Source organism: Emys orbicularis, chromosome 4 (genome assembly GCF_028017835.1).
Source record: "Emys orbicularis isolate rEmyOrb1 chromosome 4, rEmyOrb1.hap1, whole genome shotgun sequence".
In the NCBI taxonomy this organism is placed as follows: domain Eukaryota; kingdom Metazoa; phylum Chordata; order Testudines; family Emydidae; genus Emys; species Emys orbicularis.
The window spans coordinates 33,845,779-33,867,518 of NC_088686.1; the positions used below are offsets into that span (position 1 = coordinate 33,845,779).

A 21,740-nucleotide genomic window follows, 5' to 3' on the forward strand; every position below is an offset into this window, starting at 1 on the left:
TGTATGTTCTTTGTAAATAAAAGTGCATGAAAGCATACCGGACTGTCATCCATTTCTACTCCCAACTGGAACATCTCGAGGGCCCCAGACTTTGACTAGCTGCTCAAGTTGAAAAGGGGCACCAATATCTAACCAATATCTAACTATTAAAACATTTTTTTAAATATTGTATATGAATGGGGCTAGATAGTACAGTAATTTAATACACTTAGTTTCTAATATCTGGGTTCAAATTTGATTTGCATCACACATACAATTAGTTTTGTCTCTACCCAGTCACCAATGGCCATCTGGTTACATCAGAATGTTGTCTCATTTTCCAATGCATCTCACAGCAATTTACAGTCTCTCAAGCATATTTCAAGTATTGATATAGATGGGATGGTACAAGCAGTTTCAGTAACAAAGTGAACTGTGGGAGAAAGCTTGTACAATAGGTCATATGCTCTCTTTCCTCTATAACACCCCATGGAAAGGGAGCACTAGCCCAACAACTGAGTTGCATTTGAGGTGGCATTCTGGCACCCCCTGAGGAGAATAGATACACTGCCACCAGATCACACATAGGTTAGTAATCCAAGGGAACAACAAGACCAGTTCCTGCAGACCTTAGGACAACTATGCTCCACTTTTCACAGCATGCACGAGAAGCATAGTATTCTGGTTTTCTCCGATTGGCTGGCTCCCCGCTAGACATGCACTCATACTTCCTCTGTGGTACAATAAAGTTCCAGAGGGAGAATTACTGCTGCTCATGGCAACAAGAACTTACACTGCATTATAAATTGCATTGTCCTGAGTAGTTAGCACCCTTAAACTCTTACTGAGCATAAGTGTAAGACAGCAAAGTTGTGGGGTGGGGCTGTAACTGCAGCTCAGGGATGCAATAAACAGGAACGTCAGAAGATGAGGGAGAGGAAATCACAGCCCCTAGAGCTGCTGGGAGAGGGTATGTTGTGTTGTGAAACAGAAATTTAGCCAGGACTGATATTACCCAAACATATTTGCAAAACATGGGACATCCTACCCAATTTTTTTGGCAGCTATGTGCTTTGTGGTGTTGGCCTCAGAAAAGCTATAGGCAGCTATATGGTGGAGAACATTCTACCTCTTCGCTACCTTTCATCTTCTCATGGTCCCTCCTCCAACTCTTCTCTGCAGCCTTAGTGCCTTACTGCTTCTCTCCACATTGCATGAGAGAATGGAAACGTATGGCCCAATGCCTGACTCTAGTTAGTGCTGTCTCATAGTTCAATGACCACTAAAATACATTCCCCAGGATAAAATTTCTTTTACATGCATAGTGTCTTTTTCCAACCAGGGAGTATTTACCTAATCTGTTTCTCTCTTTATTATTAATAAAGAGATTTGAGAATTTAGATTTCACACACAAACCTTTAGTTATCCTACACGGTGTTACCTAATGTACCGGCCCAACATGCGATTTGTCACCGTTCTCATTTGGGTTTTGTTTTATTGAGACTTGATCATACTTCACATAGTGAATGGTTAATATTAAACATTGCTACTTATTTTACTACATTAGGTCTCACACTTTAAGTTATGGGGCTTTTGTATAATTTCCTTTTGGAATTCTTTGTTTTATAAACACAGTGGAAAGTATTGATGCTGGCAAATAAGAAAAGATATTATAACTTACAGGGATTCCCCCCGTTCAGCTTCCATCTGCACAGGCGAAACGCCACAGCTTTTCAGTTGCCTGCAACTATACCTTATGTTCATTCTGGAGTTTTTATCTTTTCATAAAAAATGCATTTTTCCTCCTAAATGAGTATCTATTATGCCAATATTGTTCATTTTTTTAAAAAAAATAAAATAGATTATATTTAACATTTCTATTCTGGTTTTATTTATTATTTCTTAATTTTGTATGAGTGAATTATTGCTTGTTAAAGCAAGGGGACTAACAACACTCTTTTGTTAAATTTGGAAATTAGACTCTTTAATGAAAGAATATACCAGCTGCAGGCCAGCACTAAACTCTTCTTTATTAATTTTTGATATTCCATAATTTTTCAGGTATACATCTGTATAAAGTGTTGCTAAATCCACTGCTAAAATATTGTGTCCATTTCTGCTATCCACACCATAAAAATGATGTTGAAAATTTTTTAAGGATTCAGAGTCACCAGAATACCTTTATAATGAAAGACTAAAGGAATGCAACACGTTTACCTTATAAAAGACGTTAAAGGGCAACTTGATCACCATCTATAATTATCTATACATGGATAAGATAGCTCAAGCTAAAGAGCTAATCTAGCAGACAGTCATAACAGGATCCAAGACTGGAAGCTGAAATCAGCAAAACAAGAAACAACTTTTTAACATTGAGGGTAGTTAGCCATTGGAACAGATTAGCCAGGAGTGTGGTAAATTCTCCATCACTCAGTCTTTAAATCAAGCTTGGATATCTTTCTAAAAGATGTTACTGGGCTAAGACTCCTCTGATCTTAAAAATTACAACTCTATTAAATATGCCATTAATGTGGGCTAAGCACTGTATAGAAACTCTCATAGAATTTCTATACATAACACATTCCTCCCCTCCTCACCCACAGGAATGGTTTATAATATCACTATAATAAACTAGAAAAAGAGAATAGACTTCTTCAAATTCTGATGCAGCCTGGAAAGCATTATGCTCCAAAACATAAACATTTCAATAATTATAAATTCAAATGATTGGATAGTTTTCTGGCTTGCACTGCATGTTTGGATTGTTGTGTACTGGAAATTTGTTAATTTAGAGAGTATTTGTAACTGGAACTCTCCTAATGTCACAGTGTATTGTGAACCAAAAATCTGAGCACAATCAGATGAGAGATTGAAAAAGCAGAAAAGAATTCAAAGGAGTGTGGCGAAGAGACTCTTACATTTGATAAGGAAGTATCTGTTACCTTTGTGAGGGGGGAGTTAGAAATAAAGAAGAGAAAAATGGGATGAAAGATAGCACTGTACTCTATTCAGTCCATTCGAAATCTTGTCCATACCTTATGTGCCACTTGGCAGCAAAGCCCTTTATGTCACATTTAATCTTAATTATTTGGCATACAAGTTGCACAGCAAGGGAAGATGGCTGCTATACAAAGCTTCTAAACCCCCGTAAGTGGTACTTTAGGAGTCTTAGGTGACTGCTGGCTTCTCGTCAAAGTATCTGCCAAGATAGTGTTTCAGTTCTTTCTGCCTCTCTACCTATGAAAAAAGGTCAGGTCACGCTAGTCTTTGTTGTTATCCTTCCTGTTCTGAATTGTGAAAGATCTCCCTCTTTATTCTGCTAAATGGCATCAGATTTCCTGTAATATTTGTTGTCTTAACAAATAACTTATTAACCCCCATACTTATGGTTCATCTCCCCCAACCCTTTTTAAACCAATGCACAGGACCCATGTGTCTAGGAATCTGTATAATCTTTGCTACATTACTCCTGAGAGTTCAAATCCTTACTAAACCTTCAGTCAAGGGATATGAACTTGTTACCTTCAAATAGTCTGCATCTGTGCACTCATCCACACCACCATCTGTTAAAGTGGTCAGGATTCACTTTATTGCCTCTTTTGTGGAAGGCCCTGCTACTGTGAAAAACCAGTGTTATTGGAAACATAATTTTCCTCATCATTATGCTTCTTTCTTGCTGGATCATAACATACTACAAGACATTTGAGCACAGAGTAGAAAGCTCTTCAGAGTAGCCGTTCTTAGGGGATTAAATGATTACTATCACTGTCCCATTTTTATCTCATAATCAGGTTCAAGATGGTACTACATATCTCTGCTGAAGTGATTATATATTTGAAATAGAAATTGCTTGATCTCCATTTAGGTACCATAGTGTTTAAGACAGACTCATTTCTTTCCATTAATGTTAATATACTTATGAGTCTTTACAACTGTCCCTTTACTTAAAGACTTGAACTACATTTTAAGCACGAATCTATCAAATAGGTGAGATTTTAGATTCCTTTATTTACACAGATACTAATAGTATCATTTAGAACAATTGCATTTCACTGACAGTGCATCTGTGGTTAAACAGGCATGAAATGTGGGAGCTAGATGAGTTGCAAGATGGCAGTCCCTATTGACAATGGGCATATTAGGTGCCTTTTTTGTTTGGGGGAATCCCATATCTCTGTACATGTTCAGTATGCAAGTCATTTTCTAAATAGCCAGAGGCATGAATTAAAATGTTTTTTCTAGACCACTCTGGGTGGCCCATTTCTTAAATGAGTATAGTTGACCTCCTTGGACAACCACCAGTTTTGTCAAGAAGTGCCCCGTCAGTTCCAGATCTGTCAGCTCCTGGGCTCCATCTTCCAAAGCTCCAGATTCAAAACACTTTGGTAGGTCTTTTTCTGCTAAACTTGTAGAAGTAAAGGAGCATCTTCTAAGTCCAGAAACTGATCTCCTCAGAGAACTTCTGCTATAAAGCGGTCTAAATTGCCTCTTCACTCCCATTCCAAGGAAACTCCACAGCCTGAATCAAGAACTGTGGGAGCTTGAAAGGAGCACGGTACCGACTCTTCAGTACTGTATTGAGATAACAAACTGTCTACCTCTGGTACGAAGGCAATGGCCTCAGGAGATAGTGTGGCAGTGAGTGCTTCAGTACTGGGTACCGATCACTTGGACAGTTTTAGACACAAAAAATCCTGCATCTTGGCAGGGGGTTAGGCTAGATGACTCAGTGGTCCCTTCTAATCCTGTGATTCTAAGTAAGTAGCACTGATGAGCTACTCTACAGTGTAGAAGTTTATGATACCATCTATCTTGGTACCGGGGAAGTATACAGCATCAAAGGACTGCCAGGTTTTGGAGGAGCTGGAGTCTCCCTTAACTTCAGTTGAGCTAAACATTCTTCTGGTATGCACACCCACTGTTTCAACAATACAGACCTCCTCTCTGACACCGTCTCCTAGACCTATATTACACCCTAGCACTTCTGTCTCAAGAGCCCCACCTTTAAAGTTAGACTGTTCATATTCATCATTGGACTCAGAACACAGTGGGGAGGGGTCCCCTACTTATTCCTTTATGTCCCCCTTTTCTGCATTTTATGGTCAGAAAAGTAATCTAGGATCTCATACAAGCCTAGATTTCATAGGGTTTATGAAAGTGGTATCCTTCCATGTGGGCTCCTACTGCTGTAATGTACCAACATGGCCATATTGGGGTCCTGATCGTAGGCATCTTTCCCATGCACCACCTCCTAGAGAGAGATCCTTCCTATCTGTTCAGAGGCAAAAACCTGCGCAGCCACAGATGTTCCCTCATGATTCTCAACCAGCAGAGGAAATTTCTGAGGAGGAGCAGCTCCACAATGAGGATATACACGCACCCAGTGGCTATCTCATCCTTGTGTTTAGATGGAGGTGATAATTTCTTCCACACCATCTTATCCAGATGACTAGAAGAACTTCCAGGATTTATTGAAATGATAGCTAAAAATGTCAAGATCCCAATAGAGGAGGTGCATGGTACCTGACATAAATTGTTGGACATTCTCTACACTACTATGCCAGGAAGAGTGGCTCTTCCTATTAATGAAGCTTTATTGGACCTTGCCAAGAATGTTGGATGGACACTGGCAACAGTAAAGGAACTTCAACGAAATCAGACAAATGATACTATGTGGGAGAAGAGTACCTTTTATTCACAGCCAGTACCCGGCTTTTTGGTAATTGTGGTAGCTAACAAAAAGAATACACAGTGCCAGTCAAAGATGACTCTAGCCCAAAAGGAGCCAAAATGACGATCTGTTTGGTCATAAATGTTATTCCTCTGTAAGCTTATAATTTAGAATGTTAAATTATCAGACTTCGCTTTCATGTTATGATTTTCTAAAGTATAATATATTTATTTATTTGATAAATTGCCACAGGAACATAGGGAGGAATTTAAATGCCTGATTTCACTGGGACAGTTAGTGATACCTCTCTACCCCAATATAACGCTGTCCTCGGGAGCCAAAATTTTTTACTGTGAAACCGCGTTATATCGAACTTGCTTTGATCCGCCGGAGTGCGCAACCCCGCTCCCCCAGAGCGCTGCTTTACCACATTATATCCGAATTCATGTTATATCGGGTTGCGTTATATTGGGGTAGAGGTGTATAATGAACATCTTTGCAAGCAGCTCTAGATGCTGCTGCAACTGCCTCACAATTTATGTCTACTTCTGTGATCATGAAGCACACATCTTGTCTCCAGAGTTCAGGAATCCCCAGGGAAGTTCAATGAACAGTGGAGAATCTTCTGTTCAAGGACTCAAATCTATTCAGTGCAAAAACTGATGAAGCCTTTCACACTTGGAATGATTCTTATGCCACACTTCGCTCCCGTGGGTATATACACCTGTATACAGAAAGAAAACAGTAGACCTCACACATACTGTAGACAGAGGACAGCACCATGCATTTTATTTTATCAGAGATCAATGATCTAGAAAAAGACAGTGCTACCGGAAGAAGAGACATGGTGCAACAATTATAGCTATATCCTACCCCACAGACACAATCAAACAATCATTTTGATGGGTTGGTTGAGAGTCACAATTTAACCACAATGACAGATCTAGTCCTTTCTTCCCCTCCCTTTGGAAAAGCCTCTACTACTTCCAGGAATCATGGAACTCCATAACAATGGACCGCTAGGTCAGGAACGTTATTTTAGCCGGTTATTTCATACAGATCCATACTGCCCTATCTATTTTAACTCTAACTCAACAATTAGAATTAGTAGTGGTAGTTTTATGCTCCAAGACAGCCAAAGTGTATCTGCCCTGCCGAATCGACAGATTCGAAACCATGTCCATGCTTGTCATGCAGCTTCATTTAAATCCACAGATACGGTACAGACTTGCTTAAGTCTACTTGGACACATGGCCTGCAGTTTGTCATGTAGCATGATAGACTACACCTACACTAAATGCAGGGTTGACTAAAAATCACTGTATGCACCAAACAGACCCAATTTAGATACAGTATGCCTCTGCAGATTCCATAAGCTATTCTCTCCTCATTGGACTGGTGGAAAGACCCCCAACAAGATGTGCAATGGTGTACCTTTTTCACCATCCCTCCCAATCAGAACTTTATTAAGCTTTCCATTACTATTGGCTTGAGGAACACATCTAGACCACCATCAAGCACAGGGCAAATGGACTGGTGAGAAGACTCACTTACATATAAATGTGTTGGAGCTCAGAGCAGTGAACAAGGCTTGTGTCGAATTCTTACTTCTGCTTCAAGGACTAGCTGTCAGTTCTTGATGGACAACACAATTGCCATGTTCTATATAAATAGGCAGTCAAGGGCACGATCATCCCTGCTGTGTCAAGAGGGAGTTTGGTTATAGAACTGGTGTATTCAGCATCAGTTGTCTCCACAATTCTGCAGAACATTTTAGCAGACAATTTAAGCAGACACTTTGCAACAGATCATGAGTGGACAATCAAGAACTCGGTAATTTGGACACTCTTCAAGGATTGAGGTCATTTGTCAATTGATCTGTTTGTGACAGATGGGAACAAGTAGTGTCAGATTTTTTGTTACAGGTCAGAGTCCAGGGTTCTTTTCAGACATATTTCTCATTTGATGGTCCCCTGCATTGATGTATGCCTACCCACTAATTCCATTGTTTCCCAGGATACTCAGGAAGATCAGACAAGATGTTACCAAAATCATCCTGATAGCTCATGCCTGGCCAAGGCAGTTTTGATACCTGGAACTGATGCTATTGTAAATATGTCCTCTAAGAACATTACCTATAATTCCAGTCTTGCTATCCCAAAATAATGGGATAATTTGTCTTTCAACCCATCCTCCCTACATCTTATGGCTTGGCTTCTGGATAGATATCAGAAGTAGAGAGAGAATGTTCCCCATTCTTGAGGTATGGCCTGCATCCCTTGTTCCTATATTTATAACTTTGAATGTGGCTATAGTAAAATGTATTTTGTTTGAATGGAGCCTGCTTACCAAACAAACTTATTTGTTCTGTTTGACTGCTCAGTCCTCATAATTATTTACCAATTATTTACTAATCTTTGTGTCATCAACAAATTTTATCAGCAATGATTTTTATATTGACTTCAGTATCACTGATAAAAATATTGAATGATTTTAGGCCTCAACTGATCCCTGCAGAACAGTGGTGCCAGGTAGAGCAATGTGACGAATAGGGGGCTGTGTGTGAGATCGCCCAACCACTTCTAAGCAGTGGTCCCATACTAAATCAGTATGGCTGCTGCTAGAGCAATCTGGAATGTTGCTCCAGCTGTGTGGTCACAACACTACTGAAATTTGACCCAGCTGCCCCTTCATACAGATGAAGGGGTAGCCGGGCCAAATTTCAGTGAGTGGTGTTGCGACCTGGTGCACAGCGTTGCAGTGCAACTCAAATTTGGCCTGACTGCCTCTTCGTCCAGACAGGGGGGCAGCCAGTCCAAATGGTTTTGCAGCTTGGCACACAGGGAATCTGTTCTTGGACAGCAGAGCACAGGGGAGCATGCTAAGGACTCAACTTCTGGTGGCACTGGTTGGATAAGAGAGAGGAGAGACTCCCTGCCCAAGGGAGACCCGGGATCCCTGTAGGGGGTGGGGGACGAGCAGGGACCGGAATTCTCCCCCTCCCCCACCCAGCAAGTATCTGAATTGGTGCCACTGCTGCAGAACCCTCCTAGAAAGACCCTCATTTGATGATGATTCCCCAGTGACAACTGCTCTTTGAGATCTGCCAGTTAGCCAGTTCTTAATCCATTTAATGGACCAACTTTGGAGGAAGGAAGAGAACCACAGGAGGAGGGAACTTTGGAGGAAGTGCCTACAGTAGAAGGGAATAAAGAGTCTGTCAGTTTTAAGATATCTTTGAATTATTTTCTTCTTAAAAACGAAACAGAATAAATGAAAATATCCGTATTGTCCATCTTATTACAGTCTGTGATATTGAAAATGAGCAGAACAGTTCTTATTAAATAAGCATCATCATGAACTACACACCCCTCTCTCCAAACTGAATTCAAACAGTTTAAGATTCAGGATCAGTTTGTATAAACTTAAGAACCTTCCTACAATTAACTGTAAACAAAAAGTTTGTTCCTGCTCCTGGAGAATTTTGCTGTTGTTCAGTGGGAAGAGGACAGGGCTTTTTTTCTGTCTTTGTCCCCTTGCTCAGAGGTGACTGCTGGTCTGTTGGGCTACAGGTACCATACCATTCAGTTCTTGTTCACTCTGTCAGCTAATGTAATCTTTACACATTCATTAATAGTAGCAATAAATGTGCTGCTGACTTCAAATAAAATATTTTCACATTTTAATGTTTGAAAGAAAAATAAGTTCATTGTAAAATGTTACATTGGCAGGATGAATTAAACACATGATAAAAGAGGAATGTTCCAGATTAAGTTTAAAATTCTTATTTTATTAAGCATAACATAAACCACTTTTCTGATCCTCTTTTAAGCTAGTATATAATTTGATCCTTACTTTAAAAATATCATTTAACAAACTGGAGAGCACTCCAGGCTATTTCAAGGATAAGTACCTTTATACCTTGATGATAACGTGATGATATGACAATTTAAATACCTCCTTGAGACCTCCCTCTCTCAAAATAGAACTTTTAACTGTTAGTAATCCAATAATATACATCCTGTTTTAGCCAACAAAACTACAATAATCTTTTTCTTCTGTGTTTACTAAGTATCAAAGTGGCTTTTCCTAACACTTATGTCTTTAAAGAAATTAAATGAAAATACGCATTACTAACTAAACTGCTGTGGGAGCCCTGCAGGAATCCCATCAACAAAGAAGCAAGCACTAGAAGTAGAAAGAGCTGGCTGGTTAATCAGAAGAGAAGTCAGCTTGTTGGAGAAGCTGTCATCCTTGAATCTTCAATTGATGGGTCATTTCATCCCCAGCAGGGGCTCCTTGCATGAAGTGTAATTTTTACTCTCACTGTTCAATCAGTATGACAGCTTTGGCTCTAATGTGATGGAAGTTTTGACTCTAGTTTGAATTATTCCTCTGACAGTTCATTAAAAAAAATTCAGAACCAAACAATCAAAAATAAAACAAAATTAAAACATTCTTTTTAATTTAAAACTCTGCCTGGCTGTTAGAATTTTACTGTTAATGTACCCAGTGAGGTTATATACATAAGGGTCAAATTCCGTAGTTCCTTGTAGTTGCTATAATTTTTCTGAATAATGTGTCAATTAGTGAGTTTGTTATTCAAAGCTATCCAGACTGTTTTAGTACAAAGCATCTACTATAACCTTGAACTATAAACTCTCAAGTCTATATGCCCTCACTATAATTTACTGTATGCTCAAATGATAAATTATAGTTACATTCTGGAATTATATGGTATAATTAAAAGAAATACTTTACAAGTTATGTGTTCCACATGGAGGCATTTTTTACAATTTCAAGAAAATGTTCTGTCTTTTCATTGTTGTTTCCATAAACACTTTTCCATGTGAAAATGTCACTTTGGCAATTTTTTCCCAGTTGAAATTCCTGTGATTTTTTTCTAGCACATAAGAAATTCCCATTGGAGCAGACATATCAGGAAATAGTAGTAGCCATGAACATTTAGCAGCCATGAATGGACATAAGAATGGCATACTGGGTCAGACCAAAGGGCTGTCTTCTGACAGTGGCCAATGCCAGGTGCCCCAGAGGGAATGAACAGAACAGGTGATCGGAATTCTGTGATCAAGTGATCCATCCCTGTCGCCCATTCCAAGCTTTTGGCAAACAGAGGCTAGGGACACATTGTCTTGTATTATGTTTAGTACTTTTTATTTGTACTACAGTAATTCCTGGAGAGAGGGTTCAGGATTGGGGTCCTCATCGTAATGGTTATTGAACATATACAGAATAAAAGATAATCCCTAGTCCAAAGTATTTACAATTTAAATAGAGACAAATGTGACAGGTCGATGTAGAACACAATGAAAGGGAAAGACAAGGATGACCATAATATATTTGCTAAGTGTAATTTACGTATACTAGGTAAGTGTGGTTTGGAAAATTTCAACTAGAGCTCTTAGGCACTACGATTACAAAGATAAATAAATAATAATAATAATAATTAATAATTAATAGGATATATGTGGTAGAAAGCTAAATATTAATGGGGATATAACTCCCTTAGAAGATGAATTGGATATTTGTGGTTGATGCAAGGAAAGGGAAGTGCCAGAGATGTTCAGAGCAGAGCAGCTTTTTGGGAGAAGACTGTGGACAACAATGCAAGTCACATTTCATACATACAGACAGTGCTGCTGAGTGGCTTGCTGTGTCTCATTACAATTAAGGTGCCACCAGGGTAATTCAGGAAACCGCAGAACTCTTCATCTGCAGGGCACCAGTGTCCAAAGTTATTTAAAGAGAATACTCAGCCTGTCTTTAAGTACAACTCACACGTAGATGAGGAGAGAGCAGGAAGTGTGGAATAACCCATGGTTTGAAGATTCATGAAGGAAGCGTATTCCAGTATTGAATCTTCTATCAGGGGTACTTACATGACCATAGCAGACAAGGAAAAGCCACTAGTACTCTTAGCATGTCTTAAACAGGTTGTATGTAAGTGGTGGAGAAACCTAGGTATGGAAATGTGAGCTAACTCAGCGCTCAGATGTCTCATAGGAGCTGTGATACGGCAATTTTCTGCAATATCCTGGACAAACCTTATTGAATTAAGTTAAACTTAAGGAGCTCATTGTGTTAAAAATGCAAATGCTTGTTTGTTATTGTTGGATTGTATGTAACTTGTCTAGGAGACATGACTAATGTCAACCTTGGGAAGTGTTACGAGCTTCAAAGAACTCTTTTAGACAATGGCCTAAGACAAGAATGAACTGTTAGTTGAGTAGGTTTCCTAGGAAATCCTTGGGAAGAAGGGAATGCAGATTACTCGCCTACAGATCCATCCTTTTGAAGCTGCACCTTGAAGAGAAATCAGTTGTCTAGCTGATTACCAATTCACAGTCTCTTCAAAGACCCAGACTGGATAAAGGAGTGACACTCAAATTCATGAGGATGCTTATTCTGAGCTAACAGTTGTTATGAATTTGTGACCATAGAAAAAATCCTAGGTTTGAAGGACTGTTTACCGGGCAGAACCCTTGTTGGAGTCAGGGGGTGATCTCTGGTAAACTTATTAGCATGAGTGTAGGTTCTTTTATTATTTGTAATGTTTCTTCTGTAATGCTATCAATTTAAGAATAAATGTGCTTGCTTTGAAAGAGCTATATGGTAAGTTGCCTATGTTAGTTACAGTGTACATTGTCTCTGAGGAGAAAAGTAAAGCAGGCCTTCTTAGTTAGTAGGACTTTGCTGGGAATTCACAGCGTAGGCAGGGATCTGTGCAGCCTTGAAATACTGTGGTCAAAAGGGAGAATGATACATGTCTCCACCCAAGAAAGGTGACATCTGGGGAGCCAGAAGTCTGAGTGGGTGCCTTTGCTGGACCATAGAGGGGGAGTGGAGGTGTAGTTGTCCTGAACTGTGATAGAGCACTTCATATGGCTCTCACCATCCTCTCCAGCTAACTCTGGCAGTATAATTGTCATGTTGCAGGGCCTTTAAGAGTATGATCCTCAGATCCCAAGAAGGGCTTGGAAAACTCCTCCCCACAGACATGAGTGATTACTGTACATGGGTGTAATATCTTGTATTTGATCATAGCTTATATGTATCTGCTTGGAAAACATTTTTCTCACCAAAGTAGTAAATCAAACTTTCATTGTTTTAAGCTCATTAAGTATTGTATGTAGTGTTGAATTCTCTAGGTACTGTATTTGAGAATGGTATATCACAAGATTTAAAAACAAGTCATCTTAGTACAATGAAAATTTTGAAATCCAAGAAAACATTTTTGTTTGTAGTGTTGTTGTAGCAGTGTTGGTCCCAGGATATTAAAGAGACAAGGTGAGTGAGGTAATATCTTTTAATGGACCCATTTTTGTTGGTGAGAGAGACATGCTTCACGGTACACAAAGCTCTTCTCCAGGTCGGCTCTGTGTAGCTCGAAACTTGTCTCTTTCACCAACAGAAGATGGACCAATAAAAGACATTAACTCACCCACCTTGTCTCTTTAATATCCTGGGACCAACACTGCTACATCAACACTACAAACAAAAATGTATTTTGTCACTTTTTGGGAAATACTCAATTTTCTAATGCAGCAATAACCACAGTAAACTCCCATCACTGTGGAATTCAATGAGAAATAACTTTGAAGTTTTAATTTGTAGCCTGGTCTATAGATTATGTATTAATTATATTGATTATTTAAGAATCAAGCTAGCCCTGTGGGCTACAAATTTACACTGGCTGCCTCCCTAATGTCTTATTTGCTTTCTAAATTTTATTTATGTGATACATTTGCTTTTTTCTCATGAGTGTTCTCTGTCTGCAATTAAAACTTCATCCTTCAAATTAATGCAGCATATACCTTCAATGTACAATTAAATAATCTTTGTTTTTAATATCATAGATCTGAATGATCACTCAGCTTTCCAACTCACCATGTAACTCAGCCATTGAATCCACTGGGGGGGAAAACACAAGCTAGGGAGCATATATAAAAATTATGACCTATTCCTTTGCACTTTTTAGATCGACATGGTGAATAAACATGGTTGATCTATAAATCAGGATCAGTGTATTCTCAGATTTAGTGCCCGTTTTCTAGGTAATGGTTACATGAAGCTTATTTGTAATATAAAAAGAAGAAATACTGTAATGCTGTGGGCCAAATTCTGCACTCACTAACTTCAATGGGTGTTATGCCTGAGCAAGAAGTGCCAGATTTAACCTTATATAAACTGTGTTTTAAATGTGACAAAGGAAAGGAAAATATAGTGGCTGATCAATACATAATATTGTTATTTATAAAATGAAAGGGTGAAAATACATTTTCAGTGTGTGAATAACTTTTTAAAGTAAGTACTCTATTTCAGTGATTAATAAACAGGAAATTTTAAGAGGCAACATATATTAAACATTACTCTTGTTGATTATTCACTTACACTTCTTATTGAGATTTACAGTTAAAATATTCCTGTTGAGAGAAAAGTACCATTTATCTAATCCAGTTCCTCAAGAAAAAATACTTAGATGGTTTCAGGAGTCTTCAACTAGCTAATTTAATAAGAGGGTAATTTATATTCCACAGTCAGTAACTTGTGATACTGTTATTACTAAAATTCAAGTAAAAGATCACACAGTCTGCCTTATCTACTGCATACCATGAAATATCTACATATATTTTATTAAATAAAGGTAAATGAATAGTGACCTCTGAGGTATGCAGTTATTTTAGAGCAATATACTATAACACATTATTTTCTTAATCACAAAGGTAAGTATTTCATCTGTCTCCAGTGGATGAAGATGAAGATTTAACTCTCTGAGACCATTGTGGTTTTCACATTACTTTGCCAGAGCTCTCAGAAATCCACATTTTAAATTAAGTATAGTATTTCTTTAATTTACTACTTTTAACCAGCCGTAGCTCATTTACCATTCATCAGTCAACATGTGCTGCTAATCTCTGCTAAAAGATTGTTCATATACTGAACTTTGATTTAAAAGAGCCTTTTAGTGGCCAAATTTTCAAAAACTGCTTCCAATCAGGGGCCGAGGGTAAACATCTAATTGCACCCACTACTTAGATAGTCAGACATTTGGGATGAAATCCTGGCCCCATTGAAGTCAATGACAAACTCCCATTGATTTCAATGAAGGATTTCAACCCTAAATTCTAAAATGTGTGCCTGTCATTGATTCTGGCAGAAAGTTTAGAGGTTTGATTGAAGGTCCTTTTGAAAAATAGATGGTTCATGTCTCATAATAATGTCAGAGACTTCGTTTCTTAGACATCAGCTCACAAATATCAATCTGGATGTATTGTTTGTCTGGTTATCTTAGTTAGCTAATTATTACTGGAATCCAAACTAGCAAACATGATCACCAAAGCAGATTTTTTTAAAAATTCTTCGGTAGATGATCTTTTTAAAATAAGGTACACCCCCTAAGAGGATGTAGCGGTGGACATTCTCCTCTTGCCCTCGAGGGAAGTGAGAGGAGCATTTCGACTGTAAGATCATTCAGGTAAATACCAGTCACTCTTATTTGTCTGAACAGCATCAGGCATATCTATGCTGAAGTGTAAATAAAAATAATAAAAGGCAAGCACTGATCAGCAAGTATAGTCTTCTGTATCTTGTTTACAAGGGTCAGACTGATGGGAAGAATTGGTGGTACTTGCCAGTCCAGCTCTCCTTACATTCCCAAACCCTGCCTACCCTCAGTGTTGTTCAGCAGTGAAATCATTAACAGTGCATCAGCCCCATCACTCTGTGTGAACTCCAGCATATATTATAGCAAGGGATCCAGTTTTGATTTCAGGACTTCAAGCGATGGAGAATCCACCGTGTCCCTAGGTAAATTATTCCAATAGTTAATTATTCTTATTGTTAACAAATTATGCCTTATTGCTAGTCTATCAGAAATCTCTTCCCCATGTAGGTACTTGTAGACCATGATCAAATCAGCTTTTAACCTTCTTATGCATTGAGTTTTTTAAGTTTCTTACTGTAAGGAATGTTTTCCAGATCTCGTCATTCTTCTAGCTTTTTTCTGAATGCTTTCCAATTTTTTAACATCCTTTTTGAAATGTGTACACCAAAATTGGACATGGTGTTCTGGTGATGATCTCATTAATGATAGAGATAATACTGCCTCCTTAATTCTCCTTAATATTCCCCTGCTTACATATCCTAAGGATCACAATCACCCTCTTAGGTACAGCATTGCACTGGGAACTCATGGGCATGACTACACTGCTGCACAGTTCAGATTAAGGAGGTGTGAATAGCAGTGCAGACCAAAGTCAAGCACTGTAACTCTCCTGTGTGGATGCTGTGGGAATGACCTTAAAGGTTTGCACTAAAAGACTACAGTAGTCCAAACTTTGGACTTTTAAGTTTGTGTCTGCAGCATCCACACAAAGGAGTTACGGCGCAGAACTTTGGTGAGCACTGCTATTTAGAACGCCTTAGTCTGAACTGCGGGGCAGTGTAGACTACTCCAAGTCATTTGGTAATCTACCATGATCGTTAAGTCTTTTTCCGCATCACTGCTTCCCAGGATACAGTCCCCGATTTTATAAATGTGACCTACATTCATTGTTCCTAGTAGTTATCTTTGCATTTAGCTGTATTAAGAGGCATTTTGTTTGAATGGGCTAAGTTTACCAAGTGATCTAGATTAGTGTGTATAACTAATCTGTTCCCATCATTATTTATCACTCTACCAATTTTTGTGTCATCTGCAAGTTTTACAAGCAATGATTTTATATTTACTTTCAGACCTTTGATAAAGAAATTGAATAGCAATTAATCTATTTAATATGGACTATATTGATGTTGTGTGGTGCTAATTTTTTTAATCAGAGTGTCATGCAGAACTATGTCAAATGTCTTACAGATATCTAGGTATATTACATCAACACAGTTACTTTTATCAATCAAACTTGTAATTGCATCAAAATATATAAAGTTTGTTTGACAAGACCTATTTTCCTTAAAGCTATGCTGTTTGACATTAATTATGCTACCACCCTTTAATACTTTACTTGTTAACACCTTTGAGATAAATAAGAGCAGTTTGAACCTTCAGAACTGTTGCTTCAAGCACAAACAAAAACACAGTTGTCTAAATTTACATCTGGAGGGTTTACATTATAACTATAAAGACTAGAAACTTTATAAATGTATGTTTTTTGAATTGAAGATTAAATAATGCAAAACTGCTGGGGCCACCATATGATTACCATTAGAGTTTATCGATAAGTACCAGTTCAGCATAGCTTTATATTAGCTGAGAGAGTGGCAAAAAAGACCTTTTGTTGAAACCTCTTCTTTGGTCTGACATTAGTCCTGCATTGGGGTATTTCATAGGATCAAGTGTGGTCTTTTGTTAGCATTATCTTTGTCCAGTAAAGAGCTAAGTATCGGGCTAAAGATGTCACAGTGATCATTACAAAAGGTAAATTGCTTACCAGTTTGCAGTGCAGTAAGGGCTATGTGGGTTTTGCCACCATGTCCTGTCACAGAGCTTTGAGGAGGTACAGTGGATAGAACATTGGACTAGAAGTGAGGGGCTTGGGTTCTATTTCCAGGTCTTTCACTAACTTTGAGCAAATCATTTCACCTCTTTATGACTCTATTTTCCCTTCTGTTGATGTGGATAATGGTACTAAGTTCTGGTCTACACTACAAAATTACTTTGATGTATCTACGTCCCTTAGGGGTTTGAATAACCCACAACCCTGAGCAATGTAGTTATACCAGCCTAAGTGCCGGTGTAGACAGAGCTGTGTTGGCAGGAGAGCTTCTCCCGCTGACATAGCTACCGCCTCTCATGGACCTGGAGTTATTAAGCCAGCAGGAGACCCAGGAGCGCCGCCAGCTTTTCTGCCGCCCTAGGCAGCGGAAGGTCCCGCCCCGAAATGCCGGCCCCCACAGAGGCAGCGGAAAGTCCCACCGCCGAAATACCGCTGCGGTCGCCGCCCCCCAAATTGTAGTGCCCTAGGCGAGCGCCTAGGTCGCCTAATGGGTTGCGCCGGCCCTGAGGAGACCTTTTTCCTATCAGCTTAAGAGACTTCACTAAATGCGTTACAGCGGCGCAGCGCATTGGTCAGCTGCGCCAATGTAAATTTCTAGTGTAGACCTGCCTTGCTCTCCTTTTTAAAAGAACTTTGAGAAAGGTAAGGTTTTTTGTTTTGGTTTGGTTTTGTGTAATTCTAGTGACACCATAGTAGGAATACTCCAGAAGGATATTGGTGAATTATAATACAAACTGTAAGATATCTATAATATCTTTTCTTTTATAGGGAAGTCGATCAGGATTCTGATGGTCATGTCAGCTTCAAAGAATTTGAATCTGCAATGAACTATGGACAAAATGAAGTATCACAACTGCACTTTGCCTAAAGTGTATTTTCTGGTGAAAAGATAAGCTATTTAAAAATCAATGAAACTTCAGTTGTTTCAGGTAGCACTCTTACTATGAATGCAGCTCTGAAGAACTGCTCTTGAAGCTCTACAGTTGTCAGTTAGGGTGTATTCATTTATGTGTGTGTGTGTAATACTGAAAATATTTGAAATCTAAATTGATCCACAATTTATCCTTTGTGGGAACTTCAATTATGAACTTTTTCTGTTTGGCTCAATAGATGAAAAGAGAGGGACTGGTTTCCAGATACTCAGTATTTTATTTGTTGACTTTTTCAGCAGTATTTCACTAACGAGCCAAAATGTCTCAGATACCTTTATAGAGAGGCTACCTGAGACTGAATGGATTAAACCTTTTGTGGCTGATAAAACTTTTTTTTAAACCATCAGTATGTTTATTTTCCATATAAACACCTTGTCCTTTTTCTTATAATATCACACATTGTTTCAATTGCAAGGTCATTTATTGGTTGGACAACTCTGTGATTTATTTCCAAAGCATTGCACTGTTAAAAAAAATAAGAATTGGATAATATGAAGTGTTTAATAATAATAAAACAGTAAGATAAACTTTCACACTTTTAAGGCTTTTCTCCGTTAATTCTTTTAGAGGTAGTTTAAAAGAACTCTCAGAGATAAAGAGAAATCTCTGAAGTTTAGGTCACACACCTGAACTTAAACAACAAGGAGTCCGGTGGCACCTTAAAGACTAACAGATTTATTTGGACATAAGCTTTCGTGAGTAAAAAACCCAAGGTACATACCCAAATCTTGAATGAACTTCAATGAATACTTCTGGTAGTGTATCTTTTGACCCGGGTATTTCCCAAGAGCTGTGTGGAAATTAAGATGAAATCTGTTATTGCCTGCACAGACACACTCACCCACTCATTGGCTGATTATGAAGATTTTGTACTGTACTTTTATAGGAAATTGCCTGTTCTCTTAGCTTCAGACTTGCCCCTCTGAGCCACACTATGGCTATTTTCAGAACATGTCGTAAGTCCTCCTTGTTTGATTTATTTTATCTGGGACCGTTTACCTTCCACTGTTTTCATATAGCCTTCCTAACAGACAGTAGAAAGTTTGATGCTAGGTCATTGGGTCTGTCCTTCGAGTGTTAATTTTTTACTTACCATGTGTACTTGCATGAAAAATGCAAAAATTATTCCAAAATTTCAAGTCAACTTTTAAATAGCTGGTTTATCTATCACAGTGGTTTTCAACCTTTTTTCATTTGCGGACCCCCTAAAGTATTTCAAATGGAGGTGCGGACCCCTTTGGAAATCTTAGACAGTCTGCAGACCCCCAGAGATCCATGGACCACAGGTTGAAAACCACTAATATATGGCCTGGTCTACACTTAAAAATTAAATTGACATAGCTATGGCACTCAGGGATGCGAAAAACTCATACCCCTGAATGCCATAGCTATGCCAATTTAACCCCTGGCTTAGAGGCAGTTTGGTCAATGGCAGAATGTATCTGTTGACCTAGCTACCACCGCTCAGGGAGATGGAATTCTTACAGCAACAGAAAAACCCCTTCCGCCACTGTAGACAGTGTCTATGCTACAGTGGCATAGCTACAACACCATAAGTGTGCCTCTGTAGGCAGTACCCATAGCGTAGTGGCCTATGAGTCAGTTTCCTACTGTTGTTCCCCTTCCCTCAATCTATGTCTACTTGTCTGTCTTCAAATTGTAAACTCTTTGGAGAGGGGATTGCTCTTCCTGAGTATTCGGAAAGTGCCTACCATGTAGGCAGTATCACTGTAAATAAATAACAAATAATAGGAGGAAGAGAGTAGCTACCAATCTCATTCTGGGTCAGGGAAACAGGTCTCTAGTTACTCCATAGTTTAAGATTAAAAAAAAGAGACCTCACTAAGTGTAACATTTAGATTAAATGTCTCTTATACAATGGTATCTAAACTTACCATTCTTGTAAGACTGGCAAGTCCGTATTTTATTAGATGGGCACATGGGGAGGTCTCTTCTTTAATCCTGAAACAGAAAGCACTGATATAAGGACAGGGGCTCAGCTTATATAAAAGTAATTTCTGTTAGTGTTTAAATGGAAAATCAGGGGAGTCCATGTACACACAAATATATCTTATTTTATGTACAGTAACCAAATGTTCCTTTGGCAAAGGATGTACAATACATTCATTAAATAAGTTTAATCACGCATACTGCACTCCTTACCCTCTAATTAGTGGAACAGAGCTAGCATTCTTTGAAGGTCACCTTAGTTCTTCATCTAGTACTTGAACTGTGCTGCTAATATGATGGTCTGACTTACTGACAAGTTTGGTATTTTTGTTGTTGTTGAGTTGGGGGGAAGGTTTTTTTAAACACATAATATTGCTTTTGAAAAGTAACTGGAATAGAACTTTACATGGTACCTACTGATTGTGCAATCTAAAACTAATCAATTTTCAATGTCTTCTGGTCCTTCGTTGTGCTGAATCAGTACTCATGGAATCAGCACCTCTTGTTCATTTATAAAAGGAATCAAGAACAAAGAAATATAAGTGCCCTGGTGAGTTCCCAAGATGTGCATCCTCCCATTCACGTTTGCAACAATGACATGACATTCATACACAAAACCAAAGAAGTGAAGAGCGAACTTCTTTGGCACTTTCAGCAATTAAAAAAAAGGCTTAGAAAATGAAGCATTGGAGAAAACAGAAGTAGTTTGATCTTTTTAAGTATCCACTTTAGACCTGAAAATCTCCATAAAATATCTCTCGGGAAAGCCAGTGGTTCAGAGGATTAGTAAGGAGATAGTTATTTAGGTATTGTGGCATTCAGCATTGCAATGCCTAGCTGATTTAGGCACTTAGGAATCTAAATCCCATTGACAGTCAATGAAACTTTGACTCCTAAGTGCCTAAATGTCTCCTGAAAATTAAATTTGGCTCTTAAATCATTTAGGTGTTGCAACACTGAATGCAGCAACACCTAAATGCTTTTAAAAATCTGAGGCATAGAGCAATTAATGTCTAAGTCCCTGGTTAAAATCTACCCAGGTAGATTGTGACCAAACACCGTTATCATCTGATGGCTGTTCGGCAACCTAATTGAAATGAGTTTGGAAATTCCATTTCCCAGTGGTTGTGGTCCCATAAGAAAAGCACCACAGTGGGCCTTGGCTGGTAACACTGTTGGCAGTTTCTTCAGATATTGTAAAGACTGACCCATCCCTCCACATCTACAGACAACTTCTCCAGGTCTAGGCACATTGGTATGGTAGCGTAAGGATGTTTGCTGTATCATTGCTTATATCATACTTTTTTTATAGGTACAGTTCATTCTCCAGAGTGGACAGTTCCAATACCTTTCATGAACACTAAATACACACAATAGTATTTTTTAAATCTGTTAAATAGGGAGTAACTGTTGATATTAGAGACATATACTCTTCTAGAAATCATACTTCTTGAAGTATTAACATCTATTCAATTGTTAAGAAACCGATGCCCTCTTTTGTTGTTCAGTCTTTCTAACTTGCCAGCGAGGTGCTATCTAAATATGTGATGGCATTTGCAATATCTTAGAAGTTGTACTGTAGATCTCTTAAAGACTTCAGCAGAGGCTAAGACCTTGCAGCCTTTTCTCCCTTTGAGAAATGTGTATGTGTGTAGGCCCTATGGCCAGAAGCTTCAGGGGGGAAATAGCTCTGTA

The 21,740-nt window shown here is 38.6% G+C and overlaps 1 protein-coding gene across 1 annotated transcript in view; it reads left to right on the plus strand.

Moving 5' to 3' along the window:
- Nucleotides 1-18,627, plus strand: part of EFCAB11 (EF-hand calcium binding domain 11) — a 117,833-nt gene extending 99,206 nt beyond the window's left edge. The window contains exon 6 of the mRNA XM_065403533.1: nt 17,932-18,627. Within this exon, the coding sequence (XP_065259605.1) occupies nt 17,932-18,031 (100 nt within the window). The 3' untranslated portion in view covers nt 18,032-18,627. The remainder of the gene's footprint in view (nt 1-17,931) is intronic.
- The last annotated feature ends 3,113 nt before the right edge of the window (nt 18,628-21,740 follow it).